Below are 26,288 nucleotides of genomic sequence, written 5' to 3' on the forward strand. Positions count from 1 at the left end.
CTGGACAAGTTTGGCCTTCTTCTCTCTTATATCCTTCACTTCATCTTTTATTTTTTTATTTTTTTTTTGGGCCTTGTCTTGTCTATTTTTTTTTGCATTTATTTGCGCAACTTCTCCTCCTTGTCTGGCGGTATATTGGGCCGTGACCGCTAGGCCAATGTGAGCAAGATGGCTTATGTATGGGGTGCAACACGAATATGACGGATTGCACGCGTCTGCCGCACATCTCCCCCCGCCTGCTACTAAATCTCTTCCACCTCACGATTTCAATGCGCTGCCATAATATAAATATTGTATGGATCGCATCTTATTCCTCTCGAGAGGGAGTCAAAGTCGCCCGATATAATACTCTTTCCCTCTCTTATATACATGTGCTATATATTTCTCTCTCTCTTATTGTGCTGTGTCCGTATTAGATATAGTCGGCGACTGCTGCTGGCTGCTGCTGCTGCTGCCCGGGTGTTAATTGCAAAGCATTTGTCAATTGTTTATTAGGTGGCCACTCAGCCAAAGGGCTTGCCGCCATTCAAAAGCTGTATCGTCCTTCTCAACTGGCGTCGAGCGCTAGTTTCAATCATTAAAGGACACGTGAAATGATTAAGACCATAGAAGCAGACCAGAAGCAGAGTGGAGCAGAGAGGCTATAGCTATATAGGTGACTCTCATAATGACTTGGGTGCGTATTCCGTGAATGGCGGATGAACAACATGACCCACCGCTGCCGGAACCAAACCGAAAAAAAACAAACAATCCAGAAATAAAATCGCTGCCTGTAGAATATATCTTCCTGATTCAGACCAACCAAGCACATGCGCACTTTTAGGCCGTCTAAATCAAACAAAACAGACAGCTTCGTCTTCAGCCAAGTATTCTATAGGCGATCTAGCATCTTGTATAGTTTTTCTTTGCACAATGAAAAAGTCTCTGATGCCCGTGTAGACTCTGTTGTGTGTCTATACCGGGCGGAGAGAGAGAAAATAATACATTTCCTCCTTGTCTACCGTATACGTGGTTCTCCCCGCCGCGTCCTGGGCGGAACAGGAGCGCCCTCACAGCTCCCACTCTCTCGTCCCGCTGGTGGCAGCATTTTGATATTGAACGCAGTGAGTCCCAGTCGGGCCGCCCAGTTTGCTTTCACCCGCGACGCAGTGAGGATATACACGCTGGCCATAGTCTAACAATACCGTTATTTCCCACGTCCTTCGTGACTCGTCTCTAGATCGACACTGTTAGACTCGCTGTGTGTGTCCATCAACCCAGATCTTTTTTCGAGATTTATTTCTTCTCTTTGGCGACGATATAGTCCAGCGTGCATCCAAAAAGAAAAGAAAAAAAAGTTATTGGTCGTTTTTATTTTGATGTGTGTGTGTGACTTTCCAAGTTGTGACAGTCGTCAAATTGCGGTGCAAGACTCATTTTGGCTCGTGAACTCGACGCGTGTTATTATTCTACGACCACTTTGAGATTATATTATTCCTTCCTCAATAACACGTGTGTCCGCTTGAATGGCTCGTCGGGTCGGGACTGGTCGTCCAACTTCGGCCGTTCGACGTCATCTCGATCGCAGCGGGAGCAACGTCGTCGCTCCTCGCCCTGCTGCTGTCTGACGGGCAGGAAAATCGTGTCGCCCACTTATTGTGTTTGTTGTGCGGAAAACTCAAAACTGTTTTTATAGATTTGTGTTTTGATTTTTCAATTGCACTCGTTGCCATCAGTTGCCGATTGCCATCGCGTAGTCAAGACGGGAAAGAAACTTGAATTTTCCTCATCTCCCTTTGACTAAGGGAAATCCATTCATCTTTTGGCAAATTAAAAAATTACAGAAAATTAAAAATAAAATGTCGGGATTCAAGTATTTGGAGATGGTCGGAATAGTGATCGTTTCCAGCTGGATTTGGGGCGCCCCATCAGTCGGTAAGTCGCCCATATTGCTATAATATTCCCTCTCAGACTCGTGCTGTGTGCCGGTTATATAGGCTTATATATAGGGCTCCGTATTTGTACTCAAAGTGTAGCAAGCCACAATCGTCTCTTTTTTCTTTTCTCTTCCCTTATAGAATATTCCACATTTTCAATCCGCTTCTTCTTCTTCTTTTTTGGTGGGGAGTAAAAAAATTTCCACTTTTTCAAATCGAATGATTATCGCTCGAGCGAAGATCAATGCCGAGATCAATGGATCATTCCCATCTCTCTCCAGCCAGCCAGCCAGCCAGCCTTCCACGAAACTTGATCTTCTTCTTCTTCTGCTCCTACTCGCGAAAATGCAATAAGAAAAAGGCGCATTACTACTCTGCTGATGATGTTGATGAAATAAGAATATGCTGCTCACCTTATAAGACTTTTTTTTTCCCCTTATGCGAATCATATACACATCAGACTTGATATGGCTCGATTCAGTTTTGTGCGCTCGAGTCGTCCAACTTTATTTCCTTTTCTTTTTCTGTGCTGTGCGGCACAGCGCACACACAACTCTTTTTCAAACGAATTTTTTATTTGCTTACCCTGCTGCTGCCCCTCCCTTTTTGCCATCTCCGTTTTTTGACAGTGCTGCTACTGAATATTGACATTGTAATTGAAAGTGCCAGGCGGCCTGAGTCTCGTTGTTGTTGTTGCCCGGGAGATTTTATACGCCCGCCTTTCCCCGGAGGTGGGCGCGCGTTGCTGTTGCCGCGCGTGTTGCCCTTTTTACCATTTTAATGAAAGACACATCCAGCGTGTCTGATTCGATGTTGTCAACATAATAAAATAAGAAAAAAAAAATAGAAAAAGAAGTAAACGTATATTTGGCTGATGGTCATTACGGCGAAAAGGTGAGGCTGTACACGACAACGGACCAACGAGAGAGAGAGAGAGATTTGGTGTCGTGATGCGCACCAGATGACAATGATAAAGGATATAAGGCATCAGCAGCAAACAGGGCAAAGCCAGCAGGCGGATACACATATACGACGGATAGGAGTAGCGGAGATGTGATGGCGAAAACAAGACGATTATGACGGGCTAACGTCGTTATACATACAGATATGGCCCAAGACTTTTATAATCATCATCGTCATCAGAGAGAAACTTCCGTCTCGACTGTTAAGCAAATCCAGTCCGGTTTTTATTGGCTCCGGACAGGATCGTAGAGCGTGCTGTATATAGAGGGTATAATATATATACGCTGGCATTATGTATAGTTAGACATAGTGTGTCTTTACTGCAGCGGGTAGCCTATAGACTACGTACACCGGGCATCTTGGATATAACAATAGATTTCCCATTCTTATTCACCAACCGAGGCAGCAGACACAGGAAGAATACTATGATGGTGCTCATTTTTCTTGTCCCCAGTCAATCCCCTTTTGCGTCACAGGAAAAAGAACATCAAAGGCTCTGTGGAGAGACGAAATCGAAAAGAAAAAATTGGGACAAGATGGAAAAAACATGTTATGCCGGCATATTTGTATATATATCATCCTTTTTTATTTTTATTTTTCCTTTTAAAGGCCGAATTTGAAGCACTTAAATACTTTGTCCTTTTGACTGCCCAGTCAGACTTATAAGGAGCAAAAGCGGAGTAGGAGGAGCCAATTATTTATTTTCTAAATGATGAAGGTACTATATATTAATATACGGGCTAAATAAGTTATAGTTTGCCCGAGCTTGATTATATATCTTGCGCCGTGGAGAAAAAGTCAACTTGCGTTTAATAAAAGGAAAAAGTGCAGCAGCAAGGAATAGATTTGTTTTGTTTGAAAAAAAAAAAAATAAAAAGAAAAGACTCAAGTGCAATCGGATGACGTCAAGCCCTTGAATCTTATGATCCGCTTCGTGCGAAATAGTCCCGGCCGTCCCGATGCTGTCTATAGGAAAATAAAAAAAAGAAGAAGCAAACAGTTTTTCGTTCGTCGCTGTGCTGCAGCACACATAACAGCAACACAGCACAATTCGATCCGCCATCCAGGATCTGCCAGAAAATGACGAAGTGAAAACAAAAAATGAGAGTCGAACGAGATAAGAAAAGAAGAAGAAGACCTGTCCGTGCTGCTGTCATCGTTGGTTTTCTTTCGGGGAAGAAATAGAAAAAAAGGGAGAAATAAAGAAGAAAGGAAAGAGCTGAGGTAGAGATGGCAACATCAGTAATACTATGTGTGTGCAGAAAAATAGACAGCTGCTTATTAATTGACGGACGTCCTACTGCTCTACCAAGACTCCTCCTCCGCGTCGTATAGCTCGAAAAAAGCTCGTTGTGTTCACATCATCGAGCGACTTTGGAAGGGAAAAAACTGCTGTCATATATATATATAAGGACGACGCCACCCCCCTCCCTCAATCGATACATACATCATGTCAGATCAGACCGGCAGCACTGTCTCTCTCCGATCTCCTAGAGAAGCGAACGGGGAAATGTTTTTAGCGATGGGGACCAGAGTTTCATCGCCGCGACGGACACTGTTGTTTGTCTACTAGATTGATTAGTTTTGTTTTAGACTATATATATCCAACAACAGCGATCGAGACTCATTTTGCACAGTTTTAACGGAGAGCTAGCTGTTTGGGCTGGCCTCTGCCACACCGCAATAAGTTTTTACGCAATACAGCACTGTTACGTTAATATAGCTATATACGTTTAGTATATGTATATGTGTGTTTGCATGCTGGGAGAGCGACATTCATGCCGCATTACTTGAAACGCTCACCATCGGTGAGCTTTGCCAATGTTATCCCGGCTAATTCCTATTAATGCTTATATATATATACGGGATGGATGTGTCTATGTGTTTGTGTGTAATAACCGGTTTCGCTGTTGGCTAAATAGACGTGGGAGGGAAGTAGTCTAGATATATTGAGAGCTTGAAATCCCGCTCAGCGCGGCTGCGAGGATATATGATGCAAGATAGGAACGCTCCTTTTTTTCACTTTTCTTGTCAAAGAGCGGCGTTAAACATAAATTTAACAAACGGGAAAAAAAACGAAAGTAACGAAATCTTTAAAAAAAATTACATGCTCTTGGGCAATATATACCGCGCGGATAACATGGAAAAGGTTCGGCAGAGCGCGGCCTTGATTCATTTTTCCCTCCTGGCTAATACTCGATGTCTATATATTTATATATATAATAAGGTGCTCCTCCGTGTACGTCAGCTGCCGCGTTCAGGAATTTCCCAATGCTCATCCTCCTCCTCTGACCCCCCCTTGCAGAAAATGGAAAAGAAAAGAGGATCAATAGATAATTAGTCCATCCGAAAGTGGAATAAAGTCCCCCCTCCACCAACCGCTGCTTTGCTCTTCGTATAGTTCAGGGGGTGATGCCATCAGCGCTGATGCCTGCGCTGTGTGTAATTGTGTATTATTACTCAATATATTGGAGCTGCTGCTGCTGCCTCTTATCTATTGCACAGTCACGAAAGGAAGCTTATTTAATGCTAAATGCTAACTGTGTTAGATCCTTTTAAAAAACAACTGAATTATATTATAGAGTCTAGAGAAATCACTTTTTCGACTTCTCTCTGTTCTGGCTGCGGGCTATATGTAGCTTTCACGTTGAGGGACTGCTGCCGTGTTGAAGTAAATACTGTACTATAGTATTTAGAATTATGCAACACCTTTGAGGCTTTGAATTTGAAGAACTCCAAAAAATAAAAGCAACTGACGAGAGTTTCGGTTGGACTCGCCAAAATCTAACTGCTGCAAAGACGTGTGATTAGTCTAAGCTTCCACGTCTAGGTACCTATGTATATAAACGCAGGTTTTTTGTTTATAGTGTTCATGCACAGTGCACTAAGTACGAGTGCACTGGATCGGAGTAAATTAGCGTCGACCAGCGATGATGGAAACTCCCGGTGATATTAGACATTGGGTCACGCACTTCATCAGCGGCGAAAATAAGAAAATCAAATTTCAAATGTCGGGAGGGAAAAATAAAAGGGCAAAGTTCCTTTTTCTTTTCTCCATTTCCTTCTTGTTTCCTCGTCGTCATTGGGTTTCTGTTTTGTTTTTAAAAAATAAAAAAAAAAGGAAATGGATTCCCTGGCGGAACCCCTCGGCAGCCCAGCCAACTCCCGTCCGTCCCCCTCTCTCTCTCTCTCCCGCCCGCAGTCGTGCGCTAAATAATTAGCTAATTCAATCACGGGGAGAGAATAGCGCAGCGGAGAAGAAGAATGGCTTAGAATTGAGCTAGTGTAAATAGCTACAGCCGAGTGTTACACATATATACAGCTATATAGGCGAGCGCGCTCCCTCTCTCCTATAATATAGACGAGTCTCGCGAGCTATTTCTCGTCTAAAAGTCGAGCGGAGCGATCGATTATTAGCCTCTCTCTCTCCTTATAGCCACAAATCGTATACAAATAACTGGGCGGGTGGGCGCGCCGCGATCGGAAACGCACAGCCACTTGAAAAATGCGCGCGAGGTTGGAAATGCCATAGATCTTGTGCCGGAGTATTTCAAGCAAAAAAAAGACGGATCGGAAATGGGATTTCTCTTTTTCTTTATTTTTTTAGATACGTTGGCTCTTTTCTTTTCCTTCCCTCGCTTGATTTGCATACACGGCGAAAGGTCTCTCTATAACTATTTCTCTCTCTCTTTCTTTGTGCCGTGGAAAGTGAAGGAGGCTGACGGCCCCCTGACAACATTGATATTCTCCTTAGTCTCTTTTCTCTGCAGCAAGCGGCAAGCGGCAACGCATCAGCAGTTCGAGGAAGTGAAACCTTGACGGAGCCGAGGAACGGGAGATAGACCCAAGACAAAACAAAACCTGCATCACGTAATACGCGCCCGTATATTGGGCGTGATGGGTAGACCCAAGGGTGCTAGCTCCTAGCTCCTGCTGGGCTCCAAACTCACTCGCGAAAGGCCAGCAGCAGGAGCCTGATGATGACGGGAAAAGCAGAAAATAAAAGCGGCTTTCGACCTATATAGACGACGAATTGATATTAGATGAGAATAAGTCCTTGCGCCCTTTTATTGGTTATTTATATTTCGTCTGCCAAGTCGATATAGAATGAAAATCCGGTTGGGTTGTCTCTATCCTCCATCTAGAATTGATACCGTTGAAATGACGGTATATGTGCGTGTGCTGGACGTCATCCCATCCGCGTATATATAGGCGATCCGGCCCAACAGCGCAGTGTGAGCCTTATTCCTTCTTTTGAGATATAGGATGAGGACTTTGGGGATTCGATTGGAAACCAAAAGTCAAACTTGCGGAGATCCAGATCTCTGCAGCAGCAGCAACAACAACTTTGAATTCCCCGTTTTCTCTGTTATAGTAGCTTATTTGACTCTGTGTATATTTTCTATATGTATAATGCCCAACTGATACTGAGAACTGTCTGCCGATGTCATGGCGGATATATAGAAACGAATGGGATTCACTGGACAGGGCCAAAGGGGAGACAGCCGGATGGAGAGAGAGGGGGGCTCTTGGTATAGTAAAATCGACGACTTCAAAGTCTGAAAATGGAGCTAATTCAATTTAGTCGTTGAAGGCTAGGATATACGTAGTACTACACTCTGACATCGCATCTCCAGCAACATGAAATCCTCGCAAGTCACCCCCCCCCCCAATCTCTCTAAACATGCAGAGGTTCACGATTATTTGATGATTCAGCCACGTGGGAGTTGTGTGAGACTCGGCCTTGTTTGTTTTGTTTTTCCGTGGAAAAATAAAAAAATGTTCATTAGAAAAACAAGAAATAGCCAACGGAATATCTAAATGAAACGCAAAGGAAGAAAAAAAGATACTTAATAGGCCACTGGGAGAATACACAGGAAGGAAAAGAAGAAGAAAAAAACACACACTTAAATAAATCTATATGATAATATTACCTTCTTCTTTGAGCCAACTTTGATGTCGGGAGAGAAGAGCAGAGCCCAAAAGTTTGAAGCTAGAAAATTGGGAAGGATCACTTGATGTGTTTCTTTTTTTATTATTTTTCCCGCGGTCTTTTCCTTCCACTTTTTTTCTCTCCTGCCGGACTCGCTTCTTTGTCCAGCTGCTGCCCTATATACGATGCTTCCATGGGAGAGCAGCAGACGGAATCCAATTTCCAATCAAGCCTCTCATTGAGTGTGCAGCGAGAAGAAGAGAATAAGGGAAAAAGTCCATAAGACTTTGGAAACATCTCTCAACTTGGAGTACGTGAGCCGCCGCTAGATAGATAGTATATATATTATAGTCAGACATTTCCATCCGGAATTCAATTGCAGCACAGCAGCAGAGAAGAAGAAGAAGAAAAAAAGAGCCAAACAAGAGCCCAGCGACGACGGCCGACTTGATGGCGGTGTCAGGTGACTTAGGCATGCGCGCTGCCGGAACAGTTGCAACTGCTGTACAACCTATCGCATCAGCAAGGGTGTCTGTAATGAAGCAAAGCGGCCACAGGATCTCATTTCCTAGGAGCGTTGTTGGTATACACCTTCATCCCCGCCGTGTCTGTTGTCACCGCAACACATAGCCTACACAGAAATTGTTCGTCTAGACGGTGGTGTTTGCACAGTGTATATACCTTTGAGGGTCTATCGGTACGGAGTCTTGTGGTAGATGCGTAGACAGGATATATAGGGCGGATGTAGAGAGGCCATGTTGTTGGGCGCCGATCTGGTTCCCTATTGATTAACTTGGCCACATAACCAAAGGGAGAAAATGACGTTAACGCGATATGTATAAATAAATACATAGGCGAGATGATTCTTATAGCTTTATTGCTAACTGGCCCAAGAAAATGATGATTAACCATCTCTAAACACAGCCTCTGGCGCAATCCGGGGCTCTCCCACCCACTTGTATAATCATTTCAGCCCCGCCTTATCCGGTCTTTTGACTTCCCTTGTGGTGGTTCGCAGAAAGCTATAGGACACGGACAAGCTGGTTTTCCAACTAATTGATAATGATGAAAGAGCCGGGAAAGAGCGTAGGCGAAAAGCTGCTGGCAAAGGCCAGGACTATATACCACTGGCTGCTGCTGCTGTGCTGTTCCATGGCGAGCTATGAGAGAACAGAGTCTTTAACTTACGAGGCCCCATGAGAGGAAGTGTATAGGTACGCAATCAGACCGACATTCATACCACAGTAGACTTTGGCGCTCATATAAATAATAACGCTCGAGACACACATTCTCTTTGTATATTTTTTTCGTCAACTTCTGTTTGTTTTTATTTTTTCCCGTTAAATGAATTCGGGAAAATTTCGGACTCGTTTGCCTTGATTTTCCCCGGATCGCTTTGCTTTTGCTGCCCAGACAACAAAACGTATATAGACAACACACAAAAGAGAGCTCGAATGAGCGTGGGAAGATCTCAGAATTGTTTAGGGCCTTTTGGGTGCAACTTTCCACCTGAATTCCTGAATCAAAGGAGAAACGAGTGATGCTGCGCCGGGGTCTCTTCTCATCTTCTCTTTGTCATCCACGGCAGGGCGCGCGGACAAGGTTCGTTCAAATATGCAAAACACGCGAGCGGCATCCAGACGGAAAGAGATCCGGACCGAAAGAAATCAAAGAAAAAAAAAAGGAAAAAAGAACAGAGAATAGAGGCAAACAACACAGCAGCATAGAGCTGGATCACAAGCACAGCACAGCTGCTGGAAGCGGGAATCAAACAATTCAAACCCGGTCAGAAACGAAGCCCCGGCGGGCGCCGAGGAACGAATAAGAAGGATATAGCTATAGAACTTTCTTTTCCTAAGTGGATCAAACGGACTCTTAGGGTTGGAGAGAGGTCGGGCAGCTAGTAGGCCAGCAGCCCCGCGCCATTATATACCCCAGTATATGTATAGGCCTACACATGTATATAGTATCTGATATGTACTACGAACTCGCAGAGTTTCCATATTTGCCGTGCGTGTTTTGTAACTCAGAGAGAGAGAGAGAATAGACGAAATCCGGCATGAAAAAGAAAGAAATCCTTGCGGCCAATGCGCAGTCCCTTTACACAAAAAAGGAGATTGTGACTGAACAAAGAATATTATTCTCTAGACTGTACGGTAGTACTGCATATACACAAGAACATCTATAGGCCACTGACTAGCCTTTTATTTTGATTATTGCGTAGACAGGCATTCTCTTGCCACGATTTTCCAGTTGATGCTGATGTACATATGCACTGGCGGGGGCGAAAGCAGAGAAGCCCATTACCATTACTTGTCAAAGAGATGTTGAACGTGACGGAACTATGGGCCTGCTATAGCCCATTGTCTAACAATAGTTGCCGCATCAGCGGCGGCGGTCTCCGTGTAGACTATCGGGCGGACGGACGAGAGCCCAGTGTACTACTAGACTTCTGTCTCACTACAGACGCCATATGGCCCAAGCAGTCTATATAGTCCTACTGGGAGCCTCAGCAGAGACACTATACAACAACAGCGACTGGCTGGGATCAAATAGAAAGGAAATGAGAGGGAAACTCGAACTAGACGCGCCCATCAGTGATGGCACACGAGAACCTGAAGGTCCCTGACCGCCAGGACCATGTCGACTGTGACGCCCCGAATAAGTCAGAGACGTTCAAAAAGAATAAGGAAAGAAGAGAGAGAAAGAAAAAAGGAGGAAATCCACGCCGCACACGGTCAACTTGAACGCAAAGAGGAGAGATAGATGAGAGAGAAGGAGAAGGAGGATTTTTCGTCAAATGGAAGAGAAGGATGGAGCCGTGGGATCGTGACATGCTCGAGAGATATATAAAAGGAGAAAGGAAATATATCTAAGGCGGATGATGCTCCATCTCTTCCAGCAGCCGTCGCTCCCGCCCTCTTTCCCTCCTCCCGTTTGCCTACAATTGCCGACACAAGAGACTACGCCCACCGTCACCCAAAGGAAAAAAAAGGCAAGAGCCAACAGCAGCAGCAGCGGCGGCAGTAGAGAGAATAATCTCCCAGTCCCGTCGAGACTCGAGAGATCTAGAGTGAATCGGTTCGCCGTGGAATCCTGATGGATTGTGTCCGAGAGAGCTCGGCACACGATTTTCAACCGGCCCTCTAATACAAGCAGCCAGCTCACCAAGCTCTTTTTTATTTTATCATTTTATTTTATTTTTTTATTATTTATTTATTTATTTTCTTTTATTTTTTTTACTTGGTGGACGTCATCACGTTCATCGGCCGGGCGCCCGCTAGGTGATATAGTGTGTCCTAGCTATTTGCTGGTGGAGCTGGTGTGGATTTGCCCAGCCCAAAGTCACGAAAATCCACACGAGCGAATAGACGAAGGGGAGGTATAGGATGTTGCATTATCGTCGACACGCGCGCGCCCGGCTCCCACACACACGATCTATTCGCCCTGCTGATCCTGCAGCAACACATAGAAACGAGCGAAGGGAATAGTCAAAGGATCAATCACGTGTTTCAATATTGGGAGCACGGCAACAAAACAATTTCCAGCTTTGATATTGTTCCACCGCGTTGGAGCGTCGATCCGCCGCCGCCGCCGCTGCTATATAGCCTACATCCCAGTTCAGCAATCGAGCTGTAGAGAATGAATGTGTAGAGAGAGATAGCTTAGACCTATATACATATATGCACGGCCTGCTTTAGATCGCGTATCAATATATAAAATTTCAATGGGAAAAATCCTTTCCGGCTAGATTCAACCGAGAAATAGTTTGAACCTTTATTTTGTTTTCTTTTTGACGCGCTTGGTTTTTATACATTCGTCTATTTACATTCAATCACATTCCAATGAAAACACTGCGCCGACGCCAGTATACAGCGCACACACACACACAATCACGCGCTCAGAACTCATTCTGCCGAAAGGTTATATTTTTTTCCTGGAAAACTATATTTGTTATTTTAAGATTGAAGTCAATCCTATCAAAAATATTACGATCTCTCCAGTGCGCAGGATGTGTGATGAAAAGCTATAAAAACCCTCATTCTATATCACACCTGCTGGGAAGATATAGAGAATATAAGAAAGGTGCTGGCAGGACAAGGTGATGTCTTATATATAGCAGCTGAAAGATTCGCTCTGGCAAAACACAACAACAACAACAACTTTTTTTTTGGGGGGGGGGGGGGAGTTTTACGGTATAAATGTTACCGAATGGAGATGATGTGCTATTCTTATAACCGCGCCGCTATCAGCATCACACTCTGCCACACAGCAACGTGGGCGGAGAGGCCCAGCAGCACCTTTTGACACATTATTTTCTTGGTCCTATATAAAAGATGATTGTCACCGCGCGGCTTACGTTAGATACACACATCATGACGTAGAGTTGTGTGCGCGTCAACATTGCATGTCTCAATTTGTTGCCAGCGCGCCCGCCGTTATTACGTATTCCAGCAATAAGTTCTACCTCCGACCCCTGCCTACACATTGCAGTTGCCATTGGTGGCAGAAGACCACACTGTATATAGAGAAATGAGGTCATGTGCTGTCCTTATTTCTTTTTGCTGGCCAGCGCCGAACCAAATGGGACGGCAAGGCCAAAGTCTTTGACCATCATCTTTTAGACTGGGGGGGACCAAACGTGTCGTCACTCTGCGTAATGTACCGCAAGAGTCCATCTAGGATACAGGACGTGTTTTGGCCGACATCAAAGACTCGTTTCTTGTCATGTGAGTCGTAAATGACCGCAGCTGGGTGCGCGGATATATCGCCCCGCGCGCGTATATATACAACATACACATACATATAGATACAACTGCCAAGAGAGAGAGGAGAGAGCTTGAAAATGTCGACTTCGTTTTTCTTGGTAATGGTGGACCGGAGACAGCGGCGAAGCGCATTATGTCAACATTATCATTTACACACTCAATCACGTCGAAAGGTTTTCTTTTGACTCACTTCCCCATGGCTCCTGATGAATATAAGAACTTGCTGTTGACTTTTTGACTTGTTTTCATTATCCAAAATGTTTAATTTTTTTTTTCTGTTTGTTTGTCTATATGGAAAAATATAAAACACAGGATCGATATCGGCCAAGAGCGAAGCGCAGTCGGTTGTGGCGGATGTACCGTGGGACGGGGCTTTGGTCGGACCTTCCTTCGACACGGGACCGGAATCAGTCGTCGTTTCCGTTGGATCCACAGCCTATTTGGCTTGCCGCGTTCGTCAGCTCGGGGATCGCAAGGTTAGTGATGTCATCCTGAAAAATGCAAATAATCCCACCACTCGCGGACTTCCCATACATATACTACACCCCGGCCATCACTTTAGCCGCTTTCCTCTCCCCTCCAGCACACAGCACCATATATATTCTCCCAGCAACTCCCACATTATTGCAACGTAGTTACATAATATCTGCAACTCGAATGTCTATATACATGCAGCATATCACACACACACTATTCCGTTTGAAATCTGTCCTCCAGTCTCGCTGTAATAGAGATTTATTGACCCAAGTATACATAAAGGCCAACCTTCGTCATAGTTATGTTGCTGCCTTATTTTTTTCCGGCTAAGGGCACACAGTATAGAATTCCCTACAAAGTTACATAGACTATATATATATGTACGTGCACATGCACGACGATATTCAAGGAAATCGGGACCCCGGACACACTGATTCAATATAGTCAAACTATTTTTTTCTATATTCTCTTTCTCTCTCTTTCTGGTTGAAAATCGAAAGAGATCTGTCAAATGTCACTTTTGTCTGGTATATATATGTTAAGGTATACATCTAGTGTACACTGTACTACGTGCCCATATTCCGTACGGATGTGGGCGTATCTAAACGGATAGAATACATATTTCTTTTGTTCCTTTCCTGGCAATCTATTAGATGGGCGACGTCGGAAATGGTATAGTAGTAGGCGAATAGCCACGAATAGCTCCGATATGCGGCACTCGTTTCCTATATGTACTATTTTCCGGGAGGACGATTTTGCGGTATGGTTATATACGTATACAATATGTCAAAATCCTTGCTGCGCTGTGCGCGTGTTATTTCATTTGGTATTACAAAGTCGTTTTTGGCATTGTCCTCGCTGGAGAGTGCTGCTACTGCTGCTGCGGCTACTGCTGATGTCATCTTCTTTGTCATTCTCAAGACGGATCACTTTCCCTCTGATTTGCAACCATTTCCAAACGACTCGACGTCAAGTGACTATATCTCCAGGGCGCAAAAGAAGGGAGGAACGAAGGAACGAATGCGACGGACTATAATCTTTAGATCGCACCGGGAAAGAATAAAGGAACTAGACTGGAGACGAGCTAGAAAGAAAAATGACAAAAGGAGGAAATTGAGGAGTTAAGTTGAAGTCGTTTGATAGTCGAAGGAGGACAATAAGTACAGGGTTATAGTGGCTTATTATATAAGGACAAGAGAAAAGAAACTCGTCATCGTGAAACTAATTGTCCGCCACATCACACAGGCACGCACAGCAGCAGCACAAGGTATATAGATATATATATACAGCGGGTGAAAATAGCCAGAATAAGCTTCTTTTCTTATTTCTCTCGTTTTGATTTGGGCGTGGAGATCCGGCCAGCTGAAAATCTCCAGAGATCTATGTCAGGCACTTTTTCTCTTATAGCCTACGTACCAAGAGAGCCAGCCAGCAGTCAAACAATCAAAAAGCTCTACGTAGTATTGATTGATGAGTGAACAGCAGCAGCAGCCAATAAGTATATACGCCGCGTTAAGAAGAAGACGACGGAACACAAAACAAAACAAGAAGAAGAAGAAGAAAGAAAATTGGGCGACAAAGAATGGGATGATGCGCCGCAAAGCAGGCCACAGATAAGCCGCCGATCGACCGAGTGGCTTTTCTCACACACTATATAGACATCACACTTTAGTCTGTATATGTGCTGCTCTCTCGTCTTTTCCTCACACTTGGCGAGTGCAAAAAGAGTACTCCGGGAAGAAAAAAAAAAGACCAGAAAAGAAAGTTGAAGTTGGTGAGAGAGAGAGCGGCTAACGGGTGATGCGGGGGAGAAAAAAGTGGACGATATTGGGTGACGATTCCAGCTAAAGCTTATACTCTCTATATACTCCCCCTCGATTTTTTTTTCTATCACGTCTTATACAGAACGGACATCAATCGTGAGCCTCCAATCGATATCCGCTCCAACCTCAAAATAGCCCTTTTTCTATTTACTACTTAAAAAAAAAACACATTCAAATTGCAGTTTCTGTGGGATAGACTGTCCTCTGGGAAATGGGAAATGTCAAGGAATGAGTGAACTCTCAGATGTCAAAGAGAATAACTTACTGGCCGGTGTATATTTGGAACATGTCAGTTTCATCTAGCAACTGCTGATGAATGATTAAATTCAAAAATTGGAATTGAATGCCAAAACAGTATTAATCGTAGGCCCGTCAGATATACATATAAGATGGCAAAGGAAAACCAATCGAATAAGGCGACTTATAGCAAAGGAATAAGCGCAATATAATAATATACTGCGCTATAATAAAATTGAGAATTACGTATCCGTGTCCTCAAAACCTTTAGCAGGAAGCTTTGCAATTGAAAGTGAAAACCGTGTGAACCCCGTGATCCTTATACAAGAAAGTTTCATAGAATTGGCGAAATGATTAGCCTTATTTCAATTTCCACACATACGAGGCCGATAATCTTTGATAGGTTTCTTGTATATAGCCCTCGTAACGTCATTTTTAATCTCATTTCATATTCAAGAAACGAAATAGGGGGGAATAGAGAATATGTACTATGTTAACCCATTGACCCCTCAGTCTATTCCTATTGGGTGGACTCCGTACCCCTTGTATAAATGGAAAACGAACTATGTCGCCTTTTTTGGTGATTCGTTCTTCTAATCTCTGTCCATCAAGCATTGAAAATATACTTTATAAAATCGATATTCGATACCTATACAGCCATCAGCAATATGCGGAAACTGAGCATAAAAAATAACATCACTAAACTTAAACTATTTTTTTTTCACCGCTTTTTATGGGATGTACACGCATGCATGCATAATAAGCCTATGCGTAAATATAGATGCAATTGAAGCATAATAAATTAGTCACCAAAGGGACTTCGGTCTTCCGTATAGTTTCTTATTGAACCTGTAATCTTGTTTGCTTTTTCTATTTCTTAATTTATTTCCCCATCAACTTTTGCCTGGATATATTCACATAGTTCCGGTACATTTATAAGTTGATGTCAAAGAAACAAGTTGTTTGGCGACTTCAATTACGTGTGCCAGGGATATAGATATGTGATCCAACGCGACGAATCCGTCCAAAACTTTCTCGGATCGTCGAGTAATCTGTGGTTACGTGTGCATTGATGTCATACATATATATAGGCTCAATTTGAACTTTGATGTATATACCTACTGTGTGAATTGCAATCACATCTTATCAGTCGTGTTGAAAAAGATTCATTTATTACAGCGACGACGAGTGTCGAGGAATGGAATCAAAAGTTTGGCTAAATATCCTCCGCTGATCAAAGCCTTTGACCCAATGAACTGGTGAACACCACCAAAACCAAATCGTTATTACGCCATAACAGCGCTTTTGTCCACGGGCTCTATTGATAATAACAAGAACAAAAAAAAAGGAGGGGGATTGGATTCCAAGAAAACGTCATCCGAACTTTTCTCTAGACTACCATATATTCCGCTAATGGGATGGACTCGAAATAAAAAGATCTATATAGGCAAATCTCCGGGAAAGAAAAAAAAGTTGACTTTGTGTTGGAAATTGATCCGCTTCGTTGTTGTTACAAGGCGAAATCGGACGAAGAAAAGTCACTCTTATTCGTCTTATTCTGCTCCAGAAAAAAAGTTCTTTTCAATCATTTTTTTCTTTTTCTTCTTTTTTCTTTTGACTGCATAGGCAAACAAACTCACGGCCATATACGCCGCGGCGGAGATGGCAGGGGGGTATAACAGAGACACACATATCATGTCTGCGCGTTTCCATAGAAAAAGAATATGTCTAAAGGTTTCATTCCTTTATGGCACGGATCGAAAGGCATTGGCTGGCTGCAAGCGCGGAGAAAGCAGCAACAGCATATTTACACAAAGAAGTGTAAAACAATGTTAAAGTAAAAAAAAAGGAATAATAGAGGAAATCAAAATACACACATGGTATAGTGTACATGGGGGAAGAAAACAAATGAGTTACAAGAAAGGGAACCGTCATCGCCGGAATGATATCACGTCAACGACTGAAAAGGGAGAAATTGATCACAATAATAACAACAACATCCCGAAAAAGCCCCTAATAATAACACAAAAAAGACCGTATAACGGTATACATGCTGGGTGGTATAATTTATGTAAGAGGGGGTGGCGGGGGAAATGATGAGAAAGACGATCCACTTACGGAGAAAAATGTTCCGTGTACTGAAGAAGAGGGAGTCAGTGCTGTGCTGATATTTTATATCTAAAGGCGGTCGAATGTTTTTTTATTCCCCCCTCTTGAAGCAAAAGAAAAGACGCCGGTGAAGAGGCCAGCGAAACGGTCACGTTGCCTTTTTGCGGTTGACAGAGAAAGAAGAGAGGAAAAATAGGTTCAGGAGAGCGGAAATTCCGTGCGGTACGAATCACGCGGCGGGGTTGCGATGATGGAAATCCTAGAACTATTATTGACGACCACCCAGGCGGACATATATCGCTGTCCAACCAGCGATATAGGCTACTATACACACAGCACCCAAGAGTTGATGAAAATTTAAACCGCTGGACCAAGGCGACCAATGTATTATGTAGGAAACCAAAAGACTTATACCCAGCAGAGTCTCTTTTCCAGGGCGGGGCAACAAGTGCAATCAGTTTTTTTTCCCGATTTTTGTAGAGTCGTGTCACGAAAGCCCCACAGTTTTATACGCGGGGGCTATATAGGAAAGCAATCCAAGTCTTTTTTTATTATTCGCAAATGTTTTCCTTAGTTCTTCCTATGCTTCCCTATATAGCTCGTGTGCATATAATTCGGCGGAGGGGTATCTAGACGTGGGTTGGAGATAGCCTCGAGTATAGACTCTCTCTATCTATGATAATCATTCGATAATATTGGCCGCAGGATTGCCATCATGTTCTTTTCTCTCTCCATCACTCATTCACTCTCTCTATCTCTCTCTCTGCTCTCTTTTTCTTTTCTGGGCGTTATTACGTATTCCATTTCATCCATCACGACGTCCTCCGTCGATCGATAATCTCTTTTCTACACACGCACAGGCGACCGTTGCACGACTGAGAGAATATCAAAGATATATAGTACGACGGAGGCTGAAAAGGAAAGAGAGAGAAAAGTATAGAAGGGAAAAAAAATGGGGAAATAAACTACGTACTACATATTCTATATAGAAGAAGATAACAATAAAAAAAAAGAGGGATATAGAGAGAGAGTTTCTACTACCGCCAAACCCAACCAAAAGTGAATAAAATAGCCGGAGCTCATCACGGCGACACTTTAACGAGAGGATCTGGAAGCAAATAGGCGCAGCAGGACGCGAGAGCGCGCGGAAAGCCGGCAAATTTTTTTACAGTGCGATTGGTTTGATCTATAATTCATTGCCGGAGCGAGGCTATACTGCAGACGGTGCCAGCGAGCGCATCAGGCCGCCGCTCTCTCGTCCCGATGAGCTGATGCTGTCATCCACTCATCCCATTCTCTCTTGGCGTGGCTCCGTGACCACAAATCCACAACCGCAATCAGTCGGCGACTGCGACGGCCATTTCGAAAAGAAAAGATGACGTGAATATTGGCAAGGGCCAAAAGGGACCCCCAAAGTGGCTGCTGTGCGTACGTACTTCATCGGGAGGGGAGGGCACTATATAAAGCGAATTAAATCGAATAATCTTCAAAAATAAAATAATCGTAAAAAACGACGTCTGCAGCTACCGTTTTCCCTTTGAAAAAACAAGAGGGGCACCATAGTAAAAAAGGAAAAATCAAAATGGAGCAGCCAAGGCAGTCGGTGGAAATTCTATAAGAGTGCGTATTTGCATAACTCATTTCACGCTCCAACCCGGCTATTTGCATAGTAAGCATCTCTGGCCAAATGTCGAACGACGACGTCTAAACAAAAAAAAAAAAAGCTGAGTGTGAGGAGTGTATATAAAAGAAGAAGGAACTGATGGACTTGTGTGTGTGTATATATAGGGGAAACGTCTGCTGCTTGATTCCCGAACTTGTTGACTCGTCGGAAAACTCCGCCGTGATGGCACATCACATCTATTTCGTATAGACACTGCAGAGTTTCAAATTGAGAAATGCATAGATGATGATGATGACGTGAGCCCTGAGCATTTCCAGTTCAGGCAGTTGACGGGATTGGTTTTAATTGTGTTCATGCGCCAAACTATATTTCCAGCTTGACGTAAACTATACATCAGCCTACTATAAGATAGGCACCTAAATAATAAATGAGATCCTTTATCAGTTGATCGTCATCAGCAGCCGCTCGCTTAGCAACCAGAAGAAACATATGGCCAGACACAAACCCGCCGGATCTATCTATATTACTACCGTATAGCTTTTGTGTAGCTATACTATTATACCGTCTATATATACTTTTGTCTCTCTGCCACCGAGATCATATCGAATGCATGGTGCGCTCTGCTTTGCACTGACAAAATATAGTTAGCCGAAAAAAAGTTGGACGACGCTTTTTTCCCTCCCTCTCTTCTTCTTATATATTCTGATGTTGGGTAACTCTCACAAAAGGTAAATCATCAAATATATTGTACATATACAATCATGTATAACAGTTCAGCTTTATAAAAATATATGTATACGGTGGATGTGTGTGTGTGTGTTTTATTAGGTACGCGTATGTGTTGACTGCTGTGCACAGCTATATATATATATTCCGTCTTTTGTATATATTCCATCAGGTTTCTTGGATACGGAAAAGAGATTTACACATTCTGACTTTCGGTCAAGTCACCTACACGAACGACGCCCGTTTCTCTGTCATCAAATCAGCCACGGGAGACTTGTGGACGTTGCGGATCCGTTCGGTTCAGCTGCGCGACGCTGGACTCTATGAATGCCAAGTTAGCTCCGAACCCAAAATCAGCAAAGCCGTTCGCTTAAAAGTTGTTGGTGAGTACACCCCCTTGGCTGTCTGTTGTCCGTCCACGTTTTTAAAAGATGCCTGTCGACTGTTAGATACTTCCTTCCTCGAATAGAATCGAACGATTTTGACGAGATTCATTCGGCCGCTCCCTCGTATTGTTAATTGTTATCTAAAATTATCGGTCGCCCAGCGTTGCAAATCTAGTTTTGCCAATATCTAGTTTTTATTTAGTTTTTACTCAGTTATTTTTATTGAATATTTGTTTTTAAGATAAATTCAATAAAAAACTCGATAATAATAATTAAAAAAAAATTTAGTCGATTTCCGACTAATTTTCGCAATTTGGCAAATGCAAAACCGGGCTATCTGGCCATCTGAGCAGACGACAATTAAGCATTTTCTGTTTTTATTATTTTGAGAGCGTAATAAAATACTAGAAATCAAAGATAAAGCATAGAAGGAGATAGTTTCTGCACTAAACAATGGACGTCTTACTATTTTGACAGGTATGTTTTTCTTAATTATGTAAACCCGAGTGCAAATTATTTTGTATTATAAAAACTAGCAGAGGCAGACACAGACAGCTTTTTTTTTCTTGTCAGGGGCTAGGTTGAGGTCATCGTGGTCGAATTAGAAGAAAACTTAAGAATACAATTGATGATGGCATCAATTCAGGCATCAGAGTTTTCTTGTCTTACAACATCATCCATTGAACAAGTCACTTGGTGGTTTTCGTTGATGAAGTAACTCAAACACTCTGAACAATTTACAGGTTTTTTAAACAGATTGAGGACTAGAAATTGATTTTTGGATTTTTTTTTTTGAAAAACAAAATTATTGAATTTTTGTTTTATTGAGTTTTTCTGGAACGAAATTTGCAACGCCACTGTTGCGTCTGTTTCGGCATAGACAATCGGCCCGTTGTCCATCATTGTAGACTCCCCTGTTTACTATTATTAGTTGGCGTACAACGGATACCCGCCAGAATATTAAACATTATAGTTTGATGGAAAAACGAGAGTTGGGGAATGCACAGGGCATATCTCGTCTAGTAGTTAGACTCATCGTGTGCTGTGTATAGTTTGGGCGGCTGCTGGGCCCTGACAGCATCGCCACCGGCTCACATGCGTATTCCACAGCAACTTTGAACTATGACGTGCATTATGAACACGGAGGCGAGAGTCCTATATCCGTGTATGTATACTGTACAGTAGTATCCTTTTACTCTATCTCTCTCTCTCTTTCTCGCTCTGGAGGGTATCGTTTTAATTGGATCGCAGAGCTCAGTGCTATGTTAGACTCAAAACTTGGATGAATAACAACAGTTGCATTGAGGGTTTCCTCTTCCTCGTTATTTTATTCAGCCTATATATACAAAAACGTAGAAGGAGAAAAATAAATATTTCCACAGACAGACATTTGTCCAGTAGAGTTTTTGTTTTCGCTTCTGCGTCATTCATCAACAAAACGCGACGGGTCAGAATTGTTGTATCTCAAGTAATGCAGGCAGCAGGCTCAATGGTATAAATAAACGTCGCTTTTCTCCGCTAATGAGGGCTATAACGATTTTCTGTATCGATCGGCCGTTGAAGACAAATGTCATTCTTCCTCTTTGAATGCTCCGACCGCAACATCGCCGAATAAATAAGAGACAATGACATGCAGCAGCAATCGACTATAGCCGGCAACCCAATTCGATAGGTGACAGATTTACATCATTAATGGGACGGTTCCAAAAATCCTCCACCGACGTGATGCACGCCTACGAGCCAAACTAAACGGACGCCAATAACTACGGCGCTTGTGCGAGTCTATCGTCAACTTATTTGGTTATCAGAGTTACAGTAAGAATAACAAAGAAAAGGGGGGAGGGAATAAATGTCTGTCAAGCACGTTACAAGAATTGCCTCGTTAGAATTTATTTATTTATGATAAGAATTAGCTGGCGCTTCTCTTTTTAGATCTATCGCCTCATCTCAAATCGATATTATCCCGCAGAGAATCGACGTACACACATGCCAAGAGGAGGAAGCTTTTTTTTTCCTGGCGTGAGCTGCGGCCCTGTCCCGCGATAGTTAAAGTTAAATAATGTAAATGAAGAAAAATGGGCGCATGTGTGTGTGTGTGACAACATACTTTTAGCGGTGCATTAGTACGGGTACTGTGTTGTGTGTCTATCGCCATTAGTTGTGAAGCAAATCGTAATGACATAATACAAGCAATGGTGGTGGGTATAGTGCAGAGTACAACAAGGAACGGGGCATTTGCCGGTGGGACGTGCGGGGAGTCCAACTGGGAAATGATGAACTTATGTATCGTCGCCCATCGACCGCCCGTACACAGCAGCATAGAACTATACGTGGGATACACTCGGGCAAGGTTTGGGTTGTCTCTATTAGGGACCACCGTGAGCAGCGTACTTATATGTGTAGACCGGCGCTCGTATAGAGTAGCTCTCTCTCTCTCTATCGCTGGTATTTTTTCAAGCTCGCGAGTAATTGAGGCAATACAAGAAGAAAGAAGCAGCAGCAGCAGCAATACAACAGAGCTGCTGCAACTCGACTCGAATTATGCAAAGAATGTAACTGAATTTCGGGAGCTTACGCGCGCGGATTCAACGGAATTCTCGGTCGAATCCAGGGGCGGCGGCCCTATATATATAAAGCTGGTCATTTGAGCAACCCAATCTCGTCCACTCGTCAGCCAGCGTGTCCTCATCATTCGATTAGCATCAAAATGTTATTGCAATTCCCGTTCACTTGATGGATAAATCAATACCGTTGTGTCATATTCCAGTTTCACAAGCCTACATCCACGGCAGTCCGGAGATGTACATTCGGAGCGGGAGCGACATCAGCTTGTCTTGCGTCGCCAAGGACATGCCCGAGCCGCCGACACATTTCACCTGGTACAAGGGGCTACAGATCTTCAGCACCGGTGGCAACGATGGTCATCAGCTGTTCCAGGGACATGGCCAGCAGCAGCAGCAGCAACAGCAACAACACCAGAACAACAACAAGCAGCAGACGAGTTTCTTTGGTAAATCTTCCATCATGACGTCGCTGTCGGGAAGAAAAGTTACGATTGAAACGAGTCAACAAGGGCTGGAGAATCTGCTCCTCATACGCAATGCCGTTGCTGGAGATTCCGGCAACTACACCTGCATTCCAGCCGGCGCCGAGCCAGCCAGCATCGTCGTCCATGTTCTGAACGGTATGTCAACAATTTCATTTATCCATTCATTATGAGAAATATATGACGAGTATACGGAGTAGCGTAGTGGCGCGCTCGCCTTGTCGCGTCCTCTCGTCACGCAACTTGACAATTCGTTGGCCAAAAATTTCTTCCCGGAAGAGAAACAGTTGATCGACTTATTGTACACAAACACAACTTATTTTAAGCTATATGTCTGTACGAAGGGGGGTCCGTTTAAGGTTGGTATAGTCCATATACCGTCCCGCGGTGCTTAGTTGAAACCTGCTGGTGTGTTCTGATACTATAGTTCCGACACACCCACTCATCCAATCCAGCGAGCCCACCCACCTTCCTCAAAGTCGAGCTACTTCTGGTCGTGATTCACGATCGAATGCATTGCTGACGCTGTTTATATATATGCGATGACTCGTACAAGTCAGTTCGGGCTTTCTCTCTGTCTAGCTTCTTTTGTAAAGTTTAGATTGAACGCGAGGCCGTGCTCTCCGGTTAGAACATATGGCTGGAAAGACCGGGTGGGAAGGGCGTGAGTTGATGGAACGTGAGAGCTTGCATATATATAGGCTGCCACAATAACGTGCAAAGAAACAGAAGTAGAGCTGTAGCGAACGTCGGGAAATAAGCTAAACAAAACTGGGAATCTAAGAAAATCGTGACAGTTTTCGTAGTAGAGCGGGAGAAACGCATATACAGGATATATATCCCCTTCTCCCTTTAGCCGGGCTGGGGGATTACAGATGGGAAGTTATTGATTCTCCTCTATAGGGTTTAAGGACAGGCAGCACAATACACACACACACACGATATCGTGCTATTGTCGCGCGGGCGCTATATTTTGATTGAATCCCAACGTGTCGGTCTTACTTTTCAATTGACTTTTTCATATTTTTTTTTCTTTTTCTTTCTTGAGCTTTGTGTTTTTTACCATTTTCTTTTCTTTCTATTTTTATTTGTATTCTCTTTTTGTTCTAGGTGAACATCCGGCTGCAATGCAACATGGTCATGGAGGCATATCACGCACGCAACCAGGCGCCCGATTTCAACACTACGTGCTACTTGCAACCCTATTGCTTTTGTTGCATCGATACCTGTCGTGGAATCGACAATTGCGGTAGTTTCGCCATGGGATTTCGTTTATTTTTAAATTTTTCTCATTTTTTTTTTCGGGAAATCTATCCGATAATTTGTAACTTCTGGTTTCGGACCTCTTTCATCATCGCTGACTGGGAGAGTTTTGTTTCTCTCTCTCCCATCTCTATTGTACAAATTATATTCTCTCTGCCCCCAAAACGTGCCCTAGTACACACACTTTCCCAGCTATATGTATACTCTCATCTCCTATATACATATACATAATCTCCCACTTTTCTTTTTCTTCTCCAGTAAAGGTATACTATAGGAAGGAAGGAAGAAAGGTGACATTTGTTAATCAAAGTTTTTTGCAAGAAACTTATGCGTAATGGCGAACTAAAGACTAAAAATAGATATAAGAAGTAGGATATGAAGCTAAACCAAATCACCTTGATTTAACCCTCCTCACTTATATTTTATTAGAGTCCTCGAAGGACGCTGATCTCTTTCTTTTGTATACCAAATTACAACAATCAAGAATTATCATGTAACACAGCTTTTCCTTCCTTGACTCTCTCTTCTATATATATTTCTAAATAAAAAAAAAAATTTCTACTGGAACACACACATAAAAATATATACACACTGACGCTAGACACAATGATGATCCCCTTATACAATGTTGTACAGTTGCATGTTGTGGATGTATGTGTGGGTGGGTGTGTGTGTGTGTTTACACAGCAGTTACATTCCTTACAGTATATTATCGAATAATCCAACTTATTCCCCCCCCCCCCCCGATCCCTCCTGTTGTCCCTCCTCTTCATTCGCTCGCCCCATCATAACACAATCAAATATGTCGAAAATTGAAATTTAAGAATGGATCAAAATTTGTATGCTATACCCTCTGCTGGTTCTCCCCATCGAGTATGCATGTGCGTCGAAACGGCTAGAATTAAAATTGATGAAGGTCGTATTTATACATTCTAGAGTGAGATGACGGATTCGACATGAGAACAAGAACAACACCAACAAAAAAAAAAGGACTGATGATGATAATATTATATATATATACGTTAATTTGAACGATGATATCATATTTCCTGATGTAGACGTTTAGATGCCACATTGGTGAGACCCACATTTGTAACGGTTGTTCTTCTCCGTCTTGATTGTGGTGGACGGAGTGGAAGAACCAGTGGAAGAAAAAAAAAACAACAAAAAAGACACATTGGTGTGTTTTGGCACTTGGATTTTTTCGTTTGTTAATTTTTTATTTTGAAAATACATATGTCTGATATCGTCTCGAATCCTTAATGGGTTTTAACGGTCACATAACCTTGCGTATACTTACAACGTTGGAGCAAAACAAGTTCTATATTAGAATCAGCAAGAGCCTTTTGAACCAGACAATTAATATATTGCGTGATTCTCATTCTAGCAAATGTATACGATAGGCTATTTCATTTTCATATCAAAAGCCATGGGCACGTCAACTTTCCACTCCGTGTGGCTGGTATATGTCTACATCAGTCGATGGAAACCGATGGAAACGAGCTAGACGATCCTAAAATAATATTACATGTCGGCGTCAAGCACGCTAATGATCGTCTTCTTGCTGGGGATAATCCGAATCTGTCGTCTTTTGGAGCGAATCCCGAATGTGGTCATATTATGTGAATGAAAAGAGGATTTGCGTCTATGCAAAGAGATCCATAGGCGGAATGATGTTTCTTAGCACATGGGTGTTTTGAATGACGTTACGCAAGTGGATCGCCAAAATCCACTGATGGAAATAGCCTACTAGTTTCTTGTCAGACTATTGTAAGTATTTTTTAAAAATGTTGGCGACATGGGCGACTGCTAGTGTCGATCAATTGATTGTCGTCATCATGCAACAACAACTTTGCTTATTTCAAACTCTTTCATTCTTATGAATGACAATGTTTCTAAAGATTGCTTACCGAAAGGAAAGTTGCTAAAGAGAAATCAAAATGAAAAGGTTTTTGTATTTCGCGCGCGTCAGCAAAAGTTGGAAGAACTTTGTAAAACTAATGGATCGTCTTCATA

At 43.0% G+C, this 26,288-nt stretch overlaps 1 protein-coding gene across 1 annotated transcript; it reads left to right on the top strand.

The window, feature by feature from the left end:
* Positions 1–1,107: 1,107 nt before the first annotated feature.
* On the top strand, positions 1,108–25,528 carry LOC124192604. The gene is made up of 5 exons (XM_046585999.1): positions 1,108–1,914; positions 12,894–13,057; positions 19,750–19,960; positions 22,731–23,147; positions 24,120–25,528. Exons 1-5 carry the CDS (start codon positions 1,839–1,841, stop codon positions 24,260–24,262), a joined length of 1,011 nt encoding a protein of 336 aa, XP_046441955.1. The 5' UTR covers positions 1,108–1,838; the 3' UTR covers positions 24,263–25,528.
* Positions 25,529–26,288: the final 760 nt, after the last annotated feature.

Source organism: Daphnia pulex, chromosome 4, assembly GCF_021134715.1.
Source record: "Daphnia pulex isolate KAP4 chromosome 4, ASM2113471v1".
Lineage (NCBI taxonomy): Eukaryota > Metazoa > Arthropoda > Branchiopoda > Diplostraca > Daphniidae > Daphnia > Daphnia pulex.

Excerpts from the sequence above, each read along its gene's own strand:
- LOC124192604 (XM_046585999.1), top strand. The coding sequence starts at position 1,839 with ATGTCGGGATTCAAGTATTTGGAGATGGTCGGAATAGTGATCGTTTCC. Across the intron at positions 13,058-19,749 it reads GTCAGCTCGGGGATCGCAAG|GTTTCTTGGATACGGAAAAG; the intron begins GTTAGTGATGTC and ends ATATTCCATCAG. Across the intron at positions 19,961-22,730 it reads CGTTCGCTTAAAAGTTGTTG|TTTCACAAGCCTACATCCAC; the intron begins GTGAGTACACCC and ends GTCATATTCCAG.